The following is a 14,433-nucleotide window of genomic DNA, read 5'->3' as shown; positions in this document are numbered from 1 at the left end:
AAGACACATGGTCACCCATTTAGTGCTAGCAATAAATGCACTATTGTCCGTAACGCCCCGTGCGCTTAACACAGAACATATGCTATCCTCCTCTTCTGCAGTTTTTTGACTAAGAATAAAAGAGAGTAACGGTCCATTTTTGTCAGCAGAAGGCGGCAGATGTACTCCTGAAGGTTATGTTTGCCCTTCCTTCTCTTCTTCAGGATCCTTCTTACAATAAAAAACATATTATGTACTTGTGCAGTAAAAGACTGTACTTACTTCAGCCCTGGGAGATCCTTAACACTTGCTGTAATTTCTGCAGCTTCAGGAACAAGTTTTTCTACTAGTTCGAGAGGTCCCCAGAACGACTTATTTTGCCCAAGAAAAGTCTTTTTGGCTAGAAAAGAAAAAGAGATAAAACGAACCAGTTAGGCCTGTGCTGACTAAATACATTCTCAAACATGGTCAGAAGTGAATGAACAGGAGACAAAAATTGCCAGAAAGATTCTTCTGCTGCCGGGCAAGTACAAAAGACCACTTCTTATGCCCGAGTGTGGCAATTACTGGTATCATTCAAATAAGGCAACAGGAGCTTGAGACAGATGCCAGAAAATATTCCATACATCCCCAGTATGCCAAAACAACAACATCCGGTGATAACCAGCACCTTAGATTCACTGCTAGAGGTCAACATTTCTACTAGGATGCTGTCACTGTCCCGACGTTACACTTGATGCGTGAGCGGTAATTTTCTCTCACTGACCATCACGTTACAAGGAAAAGGACCACACCACTTTGAACCCGCTCCTTCTCCGTAGCTGCCAGGGGCTTCTCTGTGCACCCTTTCCTCCTTCAGAAAAGCTTTCTTGAGACCCCTAGGTACTAAAGCTGGAAATTAATTTTCTTCTTCCATAGTTCTTACTGCCACTTCACAGCAGCAGTGAGAAGACCCAGAACTCTGTTAACTTCAAACTTATGACCAGCAGTAGGGACACTGGCAAATGGATCAATAAAGAAGCTGAAGAATATGAACACTTCTTCCTTGCACCGTGTTACCTTAACCAGCACAGGAATCACTTCTTCCGCGTGTAATGCTGAACACGACTGCTAAAGAAGCACCGCGGGATGTACGTGTGGGTGCTGAGAGGGCATTTAATATCCTCCGCTTTTCGTCTCAAGCTACTATCACGCAAGGGCAGCGCGTCAAGTAAAGTAGTCTGGTACCTGGGAATTTTAGTTGTGACTCCGTATTATATAGTTAAATATATGCTCTGCTTGCTATTTTAGAAAGCAGCTTACAAGACGTTAGTTGCACAAAGCCGAAATCCTCAGTTTTGATAGAACTATTGAGAAAGGACCTCCGTGTTGCAGTTCCTCTTCCAGCAAGAGGACTGTTGGGTCCGTAAAGCATGAGGAAGTGCACAAAAAAAGGGAGTCATGAGTTTGCTGAGGAGCTAATTTTATCACCGATCCCTTACTTATACTCGAGTCATCTGAAAAGCTGTTTTAAAAATGGCAAGGACCTGCAACAACTGTGAACTTTTCACCTGCACTGTTAGACCTTCAGCAGATGGTTTTTTCCTTCCTGTGGCCTGTCAAGTCAGCTGTAATCACAGTTGTGACCCTGCTCAGCCTCTCTTTAGTCTACAAAACTAGATTTTAAAAACAAGATCGCTCTTTCTCGCTCCTGCGCTATGACAAACAGCCCGGGAGGACTCCTCTCAAGCAGGGTTACCTTTCAAGCCGTGTTTAAGGCAATGTTCCATCACCACGAAGAACTGCTGAAGAGGCGCATAGTCGGAGTCCAGCGTCCTGCCCAGATTAAGTGCCGATTCAATCAACCCCTTGATACTCAGTTTCGCCATGTTCATCAGGTTCATGCGTTCATTAGCCATGAGATAATTAGGATCTATTAAAAAAAGGAATAAAAATACTGTTGAGTAACAAAAGCTATTTTTAATACAATAAGATATCCCATATCCCTCCCTCTTTGTCCCTCAGCTTTGAAGGCACTTTTAGGGGCAGTGACAGTTTCATGTGAGGCACTCTCTTCAGGCCTTTTGTTGAGAAAAATAAAATTAACTAGCATTTTATGGCCGAAGCCACAATGACACGGGAATAGGCGATATATCACATTAAGGCAGCCTCAATACTTCAAATAACTACAAAAGCTTTAATTTTTCAAGGCAGAAAAGTTTGAAGACAGCTGTTAATCTCGACAACGCGTTACTGAATGCTATGGCTGTCACTTGCTCCAACTCAAATCCCCAGCTATGTCCAGCGACTACAAACCAGTAAGATTCCTCCAGTTGTGATTTTTTCTTCCATCTGAAGATAACCACGAAACCTCTCACACTTACTGCATCCATGTGCCTCTCTATCCAGTCTTGCATTTTTCCTTCTCGTGATTTTTTTTTTTTTGCTTTTTAAAACTTGGATGTAATATGGAGCCAATCCCCACCTCTCTCTCCCCATTTTATCAACGCTACTGTTTTTTACCACTGACAGTAAGGAGATGATCTTCATGGCTTCTCTGGCAGCTCTATCCAAGTCCCAACACACACAGATCTTCCAAGACTATATTCTTTCTCTACCATACTATTAATATTCAGACCTTTACACTTGCCAGTAGCAAGAAACAAATGCAGACATCCCTTTTCCAAACCACACCCTGCCTGCAGGCCTCCTGCTCCCTGGCCAATGTGCCAATGCCAACATCCATCCTGTCCCAAACACCATCAGTGCATTTCCAACACCTCAACAAACAAACCTGCTTACAACAGTACTGTCCCGTAACTAGAGTGAGATTGTCCTATGACCACAACAAATAAAGTGTGCTTAAGCTTTTGGCCTGGAGATACAGAGTAATACAGAGAAATTCTTGCTACCGAAATGATGTTGCATCAGTTGCAAGTTTTCTCTTTATATCTGTTCCACCTGCAATCTCACACCCAATTTCTGAGCTACAGTTCTTCCGCGTAAGCAGTTTCATCCCCATAAGGCACATTTATTCTAGGGCTGCTGTCAACAGCCACGGACCCTTGAACCAATTTGCCACTTTTGCGAGTGAATTTACTACACCTAGCAGCAGAAACATGACCAGAGGACATCTAAGACTACATACCTAAGCACAGGGTACACATTTTATCTGCTGTACTGACAAAGCATGCTTGCATTCAGCAAACAAGTAAAGCAAATAAGTATCGGAGACTGAAAACGTTCAATTAGAACAAAAGATCTATTTCTATTTAAAATGCAGGGGAGCACGTAGCTAAGTTTGATGAAAGAAGCCATAAAAATACCTAGAAATCTAAGCTGTGGAAGAATGGCCGTTCCTGCCGGCTCCGTGGAGTACCACCACCCAGACCCACCCAGCGACGCTCACCACCGTCAGGGTGTTCTCAAGCTCTTTTTGACTGTTCGGAGGCTCCGTCTCTTCAACATACAGACAGCTGAGATAGGTTCCCACATCTCTCCTTAAAACATCTATCATGGTGAAGGAGGAGGGGAAGATGCAACCCTCATCCTCAGTGGATCCAGCCCCTAAGTGAAGTCTCGCAGAAGTTTGGGTTTGTACTCAGCAGGTTTGCCACTGAGTAAACATCAAATCTCTACTAGGCAGGCGGACTTGAGCTGTCTGGACTGTTAACAGTTCTCATCCTCTTGTCAAAACAACTGTGAAAAATGATTTCTTGCAATTTAAAAGGCAACAACTTAGCCAGAAGAGGCCAAGGGGTATATTCTTCTGAGACTACTGCAGTCTCCTGTAGGACTTGTCCTGATGATGCAAGTCATCATCCTGCTTCATCACGACGCTGACAAGTCCAGTTGCTCAAAGACAAACTCCTTGTCATCTCAGATGTACTGCCATGAGGCTTCTCGTCTGCACCCACCAGCCAAAAAGAGAGCAAGGAGCAAAACTATTTAGAAGCATAGAATCGTTGAAAATCACATAATTCCCACTTCCAACCTTGGGTATCTCCTGCAGGTTGAAAAGCACTGTAGGTCCAGCAGCACGTAGCCAACAGGTGTAATACTTGATTTCAGTAACCTATGGCTGAATCCAAAACAGGCAATAAGAAGAGCAACTGCTACCGTGCAATTAAGACTCCTTATGCCTGACAGAAGGAGACACTGAAAGGCACCTCAGGGTTGGAAGACGAAAAGCAACTATGGAGGTGGAGACACAAACACCCTCAATCAAGGAACCCGAGAAATTATGACAGAGAATCACAGGAGAGCATTTGTGAAACCTGGGAACAAAGGCGGATTTGCTGAATCTGCCTCTGAAGCGTGCCACGGTCAGGTTCCCCTGGCTCCAAGGCTAGCTGGCACCCAGGCTGGTGAGGTCTCGTTATTGCTGCTTAGTTTTGGGTGGCCTGTCTGCCAGAGGACAGGCTGCTTTTATCGGGGATGCTGATCATGACTCAAAGACCTAGCTCTGTGGCAATAGCAATACTCGAGTACCCCTCATCAGAGAGATCAACAGCCACCGGTCTAGTCATGCTCCAGGCCACGTCTGCTGCCATGGACAAACGCCTTCTTGTTCACAGAAGTGGCAAACAAGTCCAGTTGTTTCTGTGTCTCCGCCCAATCTTGTACTGAGGGACAAAGTGATCAAATCCCCCTGAGAGTTTTGTTTTACTAACTGTACGCTCTTCAAGCATGATTGTCTTGGCTCACATCCTATAAAAAGGCTGGGATTAAGCATTCACAATTTATTTCCATAGGTTAGAGAACTTCTAAGTACTCATTTAGGAATGCAATTCTCATAGCAGCATTGGACTGTAGAAAGATTTAATTTAGTGGGTGATTTTTATTGCCTTTGCAGAACTAGTACTATTTTAAGCGGATAGATTTGGCATGTATATTGAGCAGATCACCTGTTTTGTGATTTGCAATCCATTGTATGATTTGCAATGTAGCTAACAGTTACCATTACTAGGAATGCAGGCTCAGGAAAAAAAGAGTCAGACACAGTATTACATATGATTGCAAAAGCTAATTTTTGTACATGCAATTAGAAGAAACTTCTGTATATTTTCTTCTGTGTACTTCTGCATAAAACTAATGAACACCACCTCCGACAGCATCTATCACAGTTGCCCTTTAAGGGTATATGAACGTCGGTAAAGCATTTGCTTCTACCGCAGACAACTATTGTCACAAAATTGTGCTTTGCTTCAATACCATGATTCAAAATCTGCTCAGAACAAGCTTATCTGGTAAAAAAACCCATCAATACCCTCCCTCAATACTTCTGGTAGCACAACTGCACTTACAGTATACCCAGGCTTCCGACCAAGACAGATAAACCAGCAGAAATCTCTAGTAGGTTGAATTATCTGAGGCAATTCTTAAACATACCCTCAAAAGAGTATGGTGCTGCGGTAAAAGAAACAAATAGACTTTCTTTTTTTTAGTTTAAATACATTTTGAAGTCTAGATGGAACATGATTATTTGGCCAGGCTTTGAAGAAAAACTCCTATGCATGCATATATATATATATACACACACCGTGCATATATAATACACCGTGCATATACAGACCCTTTCAAAAAGCTGAATGTTTACCTCCTGAACGTGCCTAAAAGTTGTAAGACTTAACTTAAACCTTGTTAATAATCACAGCTTCTTTCTCTTCTTCCCTACCAGGGGAATAGCAAGATACAGGAAGATGCAGAGACCTCCTCTCCCCTCTAATCCAGGCGAGGTCCCGCAGCGGCACGCCCCAAGCAACAAAGCCCTGCCGCAGCAGGGAGCCTCCTGCACCCGCTGCCCGAGCGGCTCCTTGACCCAGTCGGTAGCAAGGCAGGCATCCAAAGCGATTCTGCTTAGGTGGCAAATCCATTGCTAAGGCAAAATTTAAGACAACTACATGGAAAATGGTACTTTGGCTATGGTTATTAGCTAATGTGAATTATGACAGAGTCCAAGGACACTGCTCAGAATTAGGGTCCCACTCCATTACATAGTCACAGGAAACCATGCGCATTTCTTTAGAGTATCGAGAACTGCTGCCTCGCACAGACCTATACTCAGGTCAAGGGTACCGTACGCTTTTTGAGGCAAGGTGCATGGTTTTCGACGAGTCTGAGAGGTCTGCGATTGCTGTGTGTCGGCTGGGGTCAACACTACCCCACTTAAAAAAAAAAAAAACACCACAAACAAACAAGAATAATAGAGGGGTGTATGAAGCACGTTCAAGACAACTAGATTCTTTCAACACCTTTAAGAGCTAATGAACATCTGAGCTGATGAAAGCACTTAGGTAAAAAGAAAAAGTAGGGCTATGCTTTCATTTACGACTAAAATGTGCAGTTACAGTCTAAAGAGCTAAAGAATGTTTTCATCACATTAACTAAAGGTTTCTGCTTCATTAATCTGTTGTGAACAATGGTGCAGTGCATATGCAGCTTATCTAAAAATCTCACCTTGCAAACCGATTAACTGTTACGTAGCATGAAGCTGCATAAAGTCTCAAAGATTTATTCAGAAAATTGAATCCTAAGTAATTTATACCATTGTTATATGTGCTGCAAGAAGAGCAGGGTAAGCAAGCAAAGATGACTTTCACACAATAAGACTACCTGGCTGGCTTTAAGTCAACCCAGTCACCTTCTGCTTTGATAGCCTGACCCTGATGTGCAATTGAGATTCTCCGTTTGAGTCAATACCTTCTCCAACTTTCTCTTTCTGCCTCTAACTGCAAAAACTCTATCTGTGTTTTACTACACTTGCCATGTTGTAAACCTTAAAAAGTAAAATCTTGGCCTTTAAACTTCGTGTTTCAATGTGGTTTGGATTTCAGTTGAAATAATCGTAAATTCTCAAGACACTTTGCTGCTATCTAAAAACTGTCGCTTTTACAGAATAGAGGTGTTTTCTCATCAGCAACCTTGCACATGGGATATAAGCGGTCATGACTGAACTGGACTTCCATCCCACTAGAAAGACAGGGTAAAATAATCAGCTCATCTGACTGTTTCCTTAAAAGACTGAACTCCCAGGCTTCTAAAGAGGTAAAACTGTGACACAATCATTCACAGGCTAACAGCATGAAAAGCAAAGGGTTCCTGAGAAGCTTCCATGAAGACATTTTCAAAAGCATCCAAGTATCTCAGGAATCTTGGATTAATTTGGTTAAAAGGTAAAATATGTACCTAGGAACCTAGGAGTCAAGGAAAAAGTTAATGCAATACTGGATCTCAAAGGGTTAAGCTGTGACTGTGGTCTAAGTAATTCTCACTCGGTGACAATAAATTTTATTGCTCCTCATATTGAATTACCCTAAAAGAATTAAGAGGAAACTAAAATAAAGCTAGAACTTTGATCACATGCAGGGAGTTATGAAACACTGTAGATGCGAACAAATCTGCTCAAAGTAATGCCAATTAATTAGTATTTCAGCAAGGTTCTCCACGTCCTGAATCCATCTTAAATCAAGAATCCAAACTTAAAGCAATCTGAAATTTAGAAAGGCTGCTTCTGTGTATGGAAGAGAAATGGCATCTTGCGAACAGTTCATACTGTATTCAGATTAATGAGATACGCTACTGGTGAAACGCTTGCTTTCAAAACAACCCAGCCAGGTATCTACAGTGCACTGAGTTTCAGTTAAGCCAATTCACGTTAGGAAAGACATTAGTTCCAGCTGCTCAGACTATGAAATCATGAACAGACGTATAATTTCAAGTAAATGTGGAAAGCAAACCCCTAGATAAATTAAGGATTTCCATCATTTAAACTGGAGTTCAACATCATTATGTATTTTTTAAGCTTCTTGTATTTCAGTTGAAGTTTTCCTGACAATCCCTTACATTCAAATCTCTTATCCGCCTTCCAGCAACGCAAGCCCCTGACTACCGTCTCAAGGATGAGGCGATACACGTTTGCGTATCACGCAAACGCTCTCTTAAAGGTAAGCAGTGATGAAAATAAAAATGACATGACTATTCACACGTGAAAAGCGGAGGCGTGTCTGTTTCTACAGAAAGATGTTTTATTCTACTCATTTTTTGCTTTTGTATTCAAAATTCCACCTGTCTACTCTGAGGGACTGTGGATAAACTGGAAAGTAGCTGGACTAACACCACGTTACCAAAATGAAATCTGATTTCCTAACAGAGGAAACATTTTCACAGAGATTTTAAAATGTTGCTTCATTTGTTCTTGCTATTATGTCTTTAGTGTTGACTTTTGAGGGGGAAAGCACACTCCACGTCAAGCATCCATCAGTCTCTGATCGACTGCCGAGGAGGACAGTTCCCCGCACACACCAGGCACGTAAGAGTTTCAAAAAACCAGAACGGGGTGGTGGTCATGGGGAACAAAGATACAAGTGAAAACAGACAAGACACATATTTCAAATGTATCCCACCCTGACAAAATTAATGCAAAAAAATCTGTGCAACGTTTAATGGGGAAGAAAAAAAAAGTCTCAAACCCCTTTTTCCCCCCCACCCCCTTAAAGACTACCTTGGATATGCCCTCAGCTGGAGCTGCTGGGGAAGCAGAATTAGCTGTTGTGCCCGGAGAGGGAACATCTCCCATGGCTGGTGAGAAGCCTGCTGTGTTTACGAGGCCACCAGGCAGAAGCCCGGGCACGTAACCAAGCACAACAGTTGAGAAAGGCACCATCCTCAGACCACCAGCAAGAGGTCAGCGTAGTTAATGCATCTAAAGTCTATTTTGTGCACAACACATCCTCTTTAGAAAGATTTATACCATCTCAGTTTCCAAATATAAACAAAAGTTAATTTTGCCATGTCATGGTTGATTTTGCCTTTTTCGTCTGCCAGAAACATGCTTAAAACTATTTGCACTGGAAGGTTTTTCCTAAGTGAGTCCCAAACCTAGCTGCATTACTTTGCCATCCTTAACTATCAGTTATTATCCTAATAATAATTGCAACTACATATTTTAAGATGGATGTATCCTTCACAGTGTTGCTCATACTTCACCCTCTATTTATAACCCTGAGTCCACAACATAAACAAGCTTCACTTAATTTCACCGTTTTTCTTTACCAAGTTTCACGTTTAAATTTTTTATCTGTGCTATAAAGAAACAAATGCAGCTTTTGGTTGACATCCTACCAGTGAGAATTAGATCCAAACTGAATAAAACACTGGTAAGAAAACAGCCGCCTTGGGGTCTGCAATCCGCAACACCTTCGAAAACTCTCAGTGCACAAATTGGCAGAAAGAGCTGAAATGCATCTGCTGGCCTTTGGGATCTGCCTCCTTTGGCATTACCAGTGTGAGAATAACAGGACTTACGCTCATAACTCTTCTAGATAGCAAGAGCCCTAGCTTTAGCTTCTAATTTGAGATTGCCACTTTAAAAGAATTTGGCATGTATCGATAAATACCCCTAACCATCCTTCTACACTGAAATTCTTCCTAACGATGAGCACTTAAAACTTCTCAGCCACAAAAGGAAAATTCCCTTCTTACGCCCTTGCCTCCAAAAGGTTTATTAGCCCTCTGTGCTGCAAACACTTCCATCCCAAGCATGAACGGTTGCACTGAGTCATCAAATTACAAATTTACTTGAGTGCATGCTGAATTAGGGATTCAACTATTCCACGCTTACACCTTTTCTAAGTGTAAGAAGCACTATAAGAAAAATTTCTCATTTAGTAGTTGACAAGTTTTAATCAAAATTTGCAACACAAGTCAGAGTCACGTTCACAAAGTCTCGAGTTGATAAACAGAAATACTTCAGAAAATCTGAAGCTTCGGGGTGATTTCTGAAATATTTTTTGAAATTTAGCTTCCGTATATTGCTGCAAGTTGTGTTTGTATCAGGCTGAGGAAAATAATTGTCTCAGAGTGCCTTTGATATAAGTAAACTAGCTCCTTGCTGATGCACTTTTTCTACCTCCACTTGAAGTAAAAATATCCAAAAATTTTTGAAGTGTTTTTTAAGCAACACCGTATGCACATATTTTCAAAAAAAAGATCAGTAAGAATTTAGAAACCAAAACCGATCACATGGAACCCATGAAGGGGCTGATAAAATTTAGAAGAAAAGCCTTCAACAGTAGCCATTTTAAATGTAAATTAATATACAATTACAAGAGCAATACATACACTCGAGTGATCAAAGACATTTTCGTTAACACGCTAACAGCAGAAACCAAACATCCACAGAGAGTGCAACTAGGGCAGCACGTTCTGGCTGCGAACCTGGTTCAACCAGACTGGCACGTTCAGGAAGCCACAGCTATTGGCCCTGGAAAGGAAAACTGCATTTTGCACTCTGGCTCAAAATCGTAAGTCAAAAGCCAATCATTAGCGGAAATAATAGCTGAAAGATGTTGGTGTGGCACGCACCTTCGGTATCATCACGCAATTGCTCCACCACATCTGTCAAATCCTCCCAAGAGTCTTTGCAAACAGCAAAAAGAAAGGAAAAGAAAGAAAATGTCATGCAAGCCATGATCTAAAGGAAAGATTCAAAATCAAGGTATAAGAAAAGGATAACTGAAAGGGAGATTTGCATAATACAAGACTTAATTCATAGTGGGAAGAGATTTGCAAGTCAAAAGGGTTTATTAGTCTGCACAAAGCAATATGGCAAAGCGTTTTTTTCCTTGAGAGTCAAATTAAGATAGGCTTCAGTAAAGCTTTAGCGGCTTTGTTTCTTTCTGCGTTAAGACAAGCAATGTTTTTGTAAAGCACATCCTAAAAAGAAAAGCAAGAAAAGCATTATTTTGTTTGTAAGATCAAAGCACTAAACTTTTGATATTTACGCCACATCAGCATTTGCTTCAATTTCCTCCTACCCAGCCCCAAAAAGAACCCCCCAACAGGGAAATACAGCCAGACATGAAAAGCAAGCACGTTTCAGGAAAAGGACATACTGAGGACATTTTAAATAAGGTTAAACAGAGCTTTAACTCCGTTAGGACCATCACTCCAAATGACAAGGCTTGCAGAGGTGATCCAACTGAGCCTGGACGCGGGTCACAGGTTTCATGTCGCCGTTCTGATGATGATTCACTAAGGCCTCGAAGAGGAAAACACCTCTATCTCCTTGCCAGGAGCCTGCAGATGGCTGACAGGCACGGGGAGGAGGTAGGTATCCTGGGAGAGTAGCGAGCAGGACGAGGAAAACTTGTTTCAGCACGCCGACTAATTCCCTGGTTTCCAGCCCAGAAGAGAAAGCCACACGAAGCCGCGGAGGATCTGAACCCTGTGGGATTTTCAGCTCCCTACTTACGTGCCCGCTCTCCCCAGCGCTAATTTGCAATCGGCTGAACGCCCGAAGCACAAGAAAGGCTCTATTCCCCTTTACGGGCCAACCGTGCCAAAGTCCTGAGCAAAGTACACACACTGCTAGGACCTCCTCCCTCCCACGGAAAAGCTAACACCAGCCTCCTCCTGCCACAGGAGCCGCGTCGGCTAGCAAACAGCATTTTCACAGCCACTGCATTTAAAGAAAAAAAAAAACAACAGTCTAAATACCAGTACGACTAACAATTCAACTGATCCCCAAAATCTTCCTACACTGCAATACCACCGACCAACAGCATTCTCATCCTTTGAGACTGTTTTATTCACGTAGCGGACTTTTAACTATCAGTTTTCGTCAAAAACCAGAAGTTCGCTTCTTCCCCTATGGCTAAGCATTCCTGCAATTCTGAGAACAGCAGAAAACCACCATTCCTTGGGTCCTGCCCACGTACCCAGGTTGAAGTGATCGATTCAGCAGGGGTTTCTCCTCTCCTTGTCAGGGTGAAGAAGGAGGGAGGGACAACGAGCACAGTCAGGTTCACCTACCTCTGCTTGCTAGGAGCAACAGGGAGTTTCGCTTGAGAAATTCCCCGCTATCGCAAGAACAAAGCCCAGGTGATGCTCCCCCCGCCACCAGCTTCCCCCACGTGCTACACTTACGGCTTTTGGTCTTTTATTATAGGTGTTCCAGCGTTCCGTAGGTTCAGGAGACTTTTTGTAGCTCACAGTGCAGCGGTGGACCGACATGTCTCTGATGCTCTCCTGGGCCCTACTGCACTCTTACCTTGGAGTGCTACAAATCGGACTCCGTGACTCATGGGTCATTGTCACCCCTTTCCCCCTTTTTTTTTAGGACTTAAAATGCAGATGTTAGCATGACTGAGAAATTCAGTATTTGTAGAAAATGCTTTGCATAACAACACTACATTAACAAGCTAGTACAGCTAATATACACAGCTGTATTTCTAGCATTTCTGAAAATGAATCAGAAGAGAACCTAGCTGCACATGCAATAATTTATTTAATAGCAGTTTCCATCACATGCAAATACCAGAACCAGATTCTGACCATCCCAGAATCCCTACCTGCACACCGAGATTGAAGCCAGACATCATCACTGGTCTTTGACCAAATACTGAGGGTTTGGGTTTTTTCCATAATCGAAAGTGTAAACAGTGAAGAACATCTCATAACCAAAAAAAGATTTACAAAATTGCCAGGCTTCCCTTGATCTTTCACGCGATCTTTCTCACTTTGATTTTGTCACTTCAAACGCCTCCCTACGTGCACCACGTAGCCTCCAATTATTTAAGCGCTCTGCTCCTCTAAGCCCTTTCTTTGCTCAGCTCCACGTCCAAAAAACACCCAAGACCTCCAATCTACTATGACAGCTGTTAACAGGTAGGGAGGCTTATACCCAGAACAGGTTTTGCTTTCTCATCACTTGAATTTCTTATTTTTTTAAAATCAACATAGGAAACCACTTAACTGTATTAGGTCAGCACAGTCCAAGCAGTCCAGTATCCCGCATCCCGTAAGATCTGGGCTACGTCTCACAGAACGGTGCAAGAAACCTCACAGACTGTGCTGGCTCTATCTGGACCATTGCTATCCACTTCATGGTAAAGGATTAAGGCATCTTTTTCTTTTTTTTTTTTAACCCTTAGCAAGTGATTCGCGTAAGGCTTACAGACAAACGTCCAGTGGAGTCACAAATAAATTCTTGTATTATATCCCTACAGGCAATAATCCTATCCTCTTTCTAGCGAGAAATGCTTGCAAGAATTGTGTGAATTTATAGTGGCACAAAGGTACTATGGGATTTGTACAGATTTAAAGGCGAAAGCACAGATTCAATTCGCAGTTTCTTTCACATTGTTGTTCATTTCTTCATGCATCTAACTGCACTTTGCATATATTTCATTTCTTTTTTTACATTGAACAGTTTTCCCCACTTGTCTGGAATTTCCACAGAACAACAGTGGGGGAAAAAAAAACCTTAACACACACACACACACACACACACACACACACACACATATACACACACACAAATAAAATAAAAAAATCACAAAGACCTGCAACTTGATAGTTTCCGAGCTCCTTATCATGGTACGTCTAAGACAAACTCAATACTTTTCATTATTATGGAAAAATACTGAAGTGTATAACTGATGCGTACCAAGTTTAGAGAAGAGGATTACCAAGACTTTTAAGACTTCATAAAACCATTACCTCATTCCAACTAGATTCCCAGGAAGATTAGTATGACGGAATTGAATATCCCACTGGAATAAATACTCAAGCAAACTCTTTACAAAGGAACTAAAGTACTTATTATCACTAATATATTCATCATGAAAATCTCATCTGCTATTTTAACAATCAAGTTTTTCGAAGTTACTCTCTCCTCTGCTTCGCTGACACAGCAGCAGTGTTCTCAACCGGTTTGACTACACGAGACGGTCCAGCACCAGCACGGGATTCACTTTGGGCTGATTTACCCAGTTTAGCACTGGGGCAAGAAACCCCTTATAGCCTCGGCGAAATGACTTTAGCTGCCGTGGAGCAGTGCAAGTTTAGACACTCTTACTACCAACCACAAAGTCTTTCAAATCCAATGTCAAATAAGATTTACCAAGGCATTTTATCCTTTGCTAACAATGGAAAAAAAAAAACCCAAACAAAACCATCTTAACGAGCAGGGATACTAATGTATATGAAGAAGCAGCTTCTCTGTGTTATGACTTTGTTCCCGCTAATAAGAAAGCTTAAAAAGAGGTGGTGATTAATGAATAGTGAATAATGACATACAGTAAGAAAACAAACAAAAACTTTCCCTCCTAACTTTATCTTCCTGACTTTGCTCATATCTTAATTTTGGGTTTAGTATTTCTCACGGACATACGCAATCCCTAACAGTTACATTGAGATTTGGAACAACTCGTGCAGGAATAAGGGATATTGCCAGCGGATACACTTTCCCATGCAAATAAAAGCTTTTAAAAATAAACCCTGGGAGAACGTACCAGCATAAAAATTATTCCATGCTGCTATTAAACAGAAGGAGTCCTCCTTTTTTTTTTAAAAAAAAAAAAAGATTTAAGTTATTAGCCTAAAACAGGGTTGGGAGAAGAAACCTTTATGAATATTCCAAACTACCACCGTGCCTCTCCAACTGCCATCCAGCTGTGCGCTGCAATGCAA

General features: G+C 41.9%; 1 protein-coding gene across 5 annotated transcripts in view; it reads right to left on the bottom strand.

The window, feature by feature from the left end:
• The window catches only part of RUFY3 (RUN and FYVE domain containing 3), a 57,075-nt gene that overhangs the window by 24,400 nt on the left and 18,242 nt on the right, over positions 1-14,433 (bottom strand). For all 5 annotated transcript variants that reach the window (XM_075150402.1, XM_075150399.1, XM_075150400.1 and 2 more), the window contains 2 exons: positions 1,718-1,891; positions 262-379 (listed from right to left, as the gene is read on the bottom strand). In XM_075150402.1, the coding sequence (XP_075006503.1) occupies positions 262-379; positions 1,718-1,891 (292 nt within the window). The remainder of the gene's footprint in view (positions 1-261; positions 380-1,717; positions 1,892-14,433) is intronic.

This window comes from Calonectris borealis, chromosome 4 (genome assembly GCF_964195595.1).
Source record: "Calonectris borealis chromosome 4, bCalBor7.hap1.2, whole genome shotgun sequence".
NCBI classification, from domain to species: Eukaryota; Metazoa; Chordata; class Aves; order Procellariiformes; family Procellariidae; genus Calonectris; species Calonectris borealis.
This window is presented reverse-complemented; position numbering and strand designations above follow the sequence as displayed.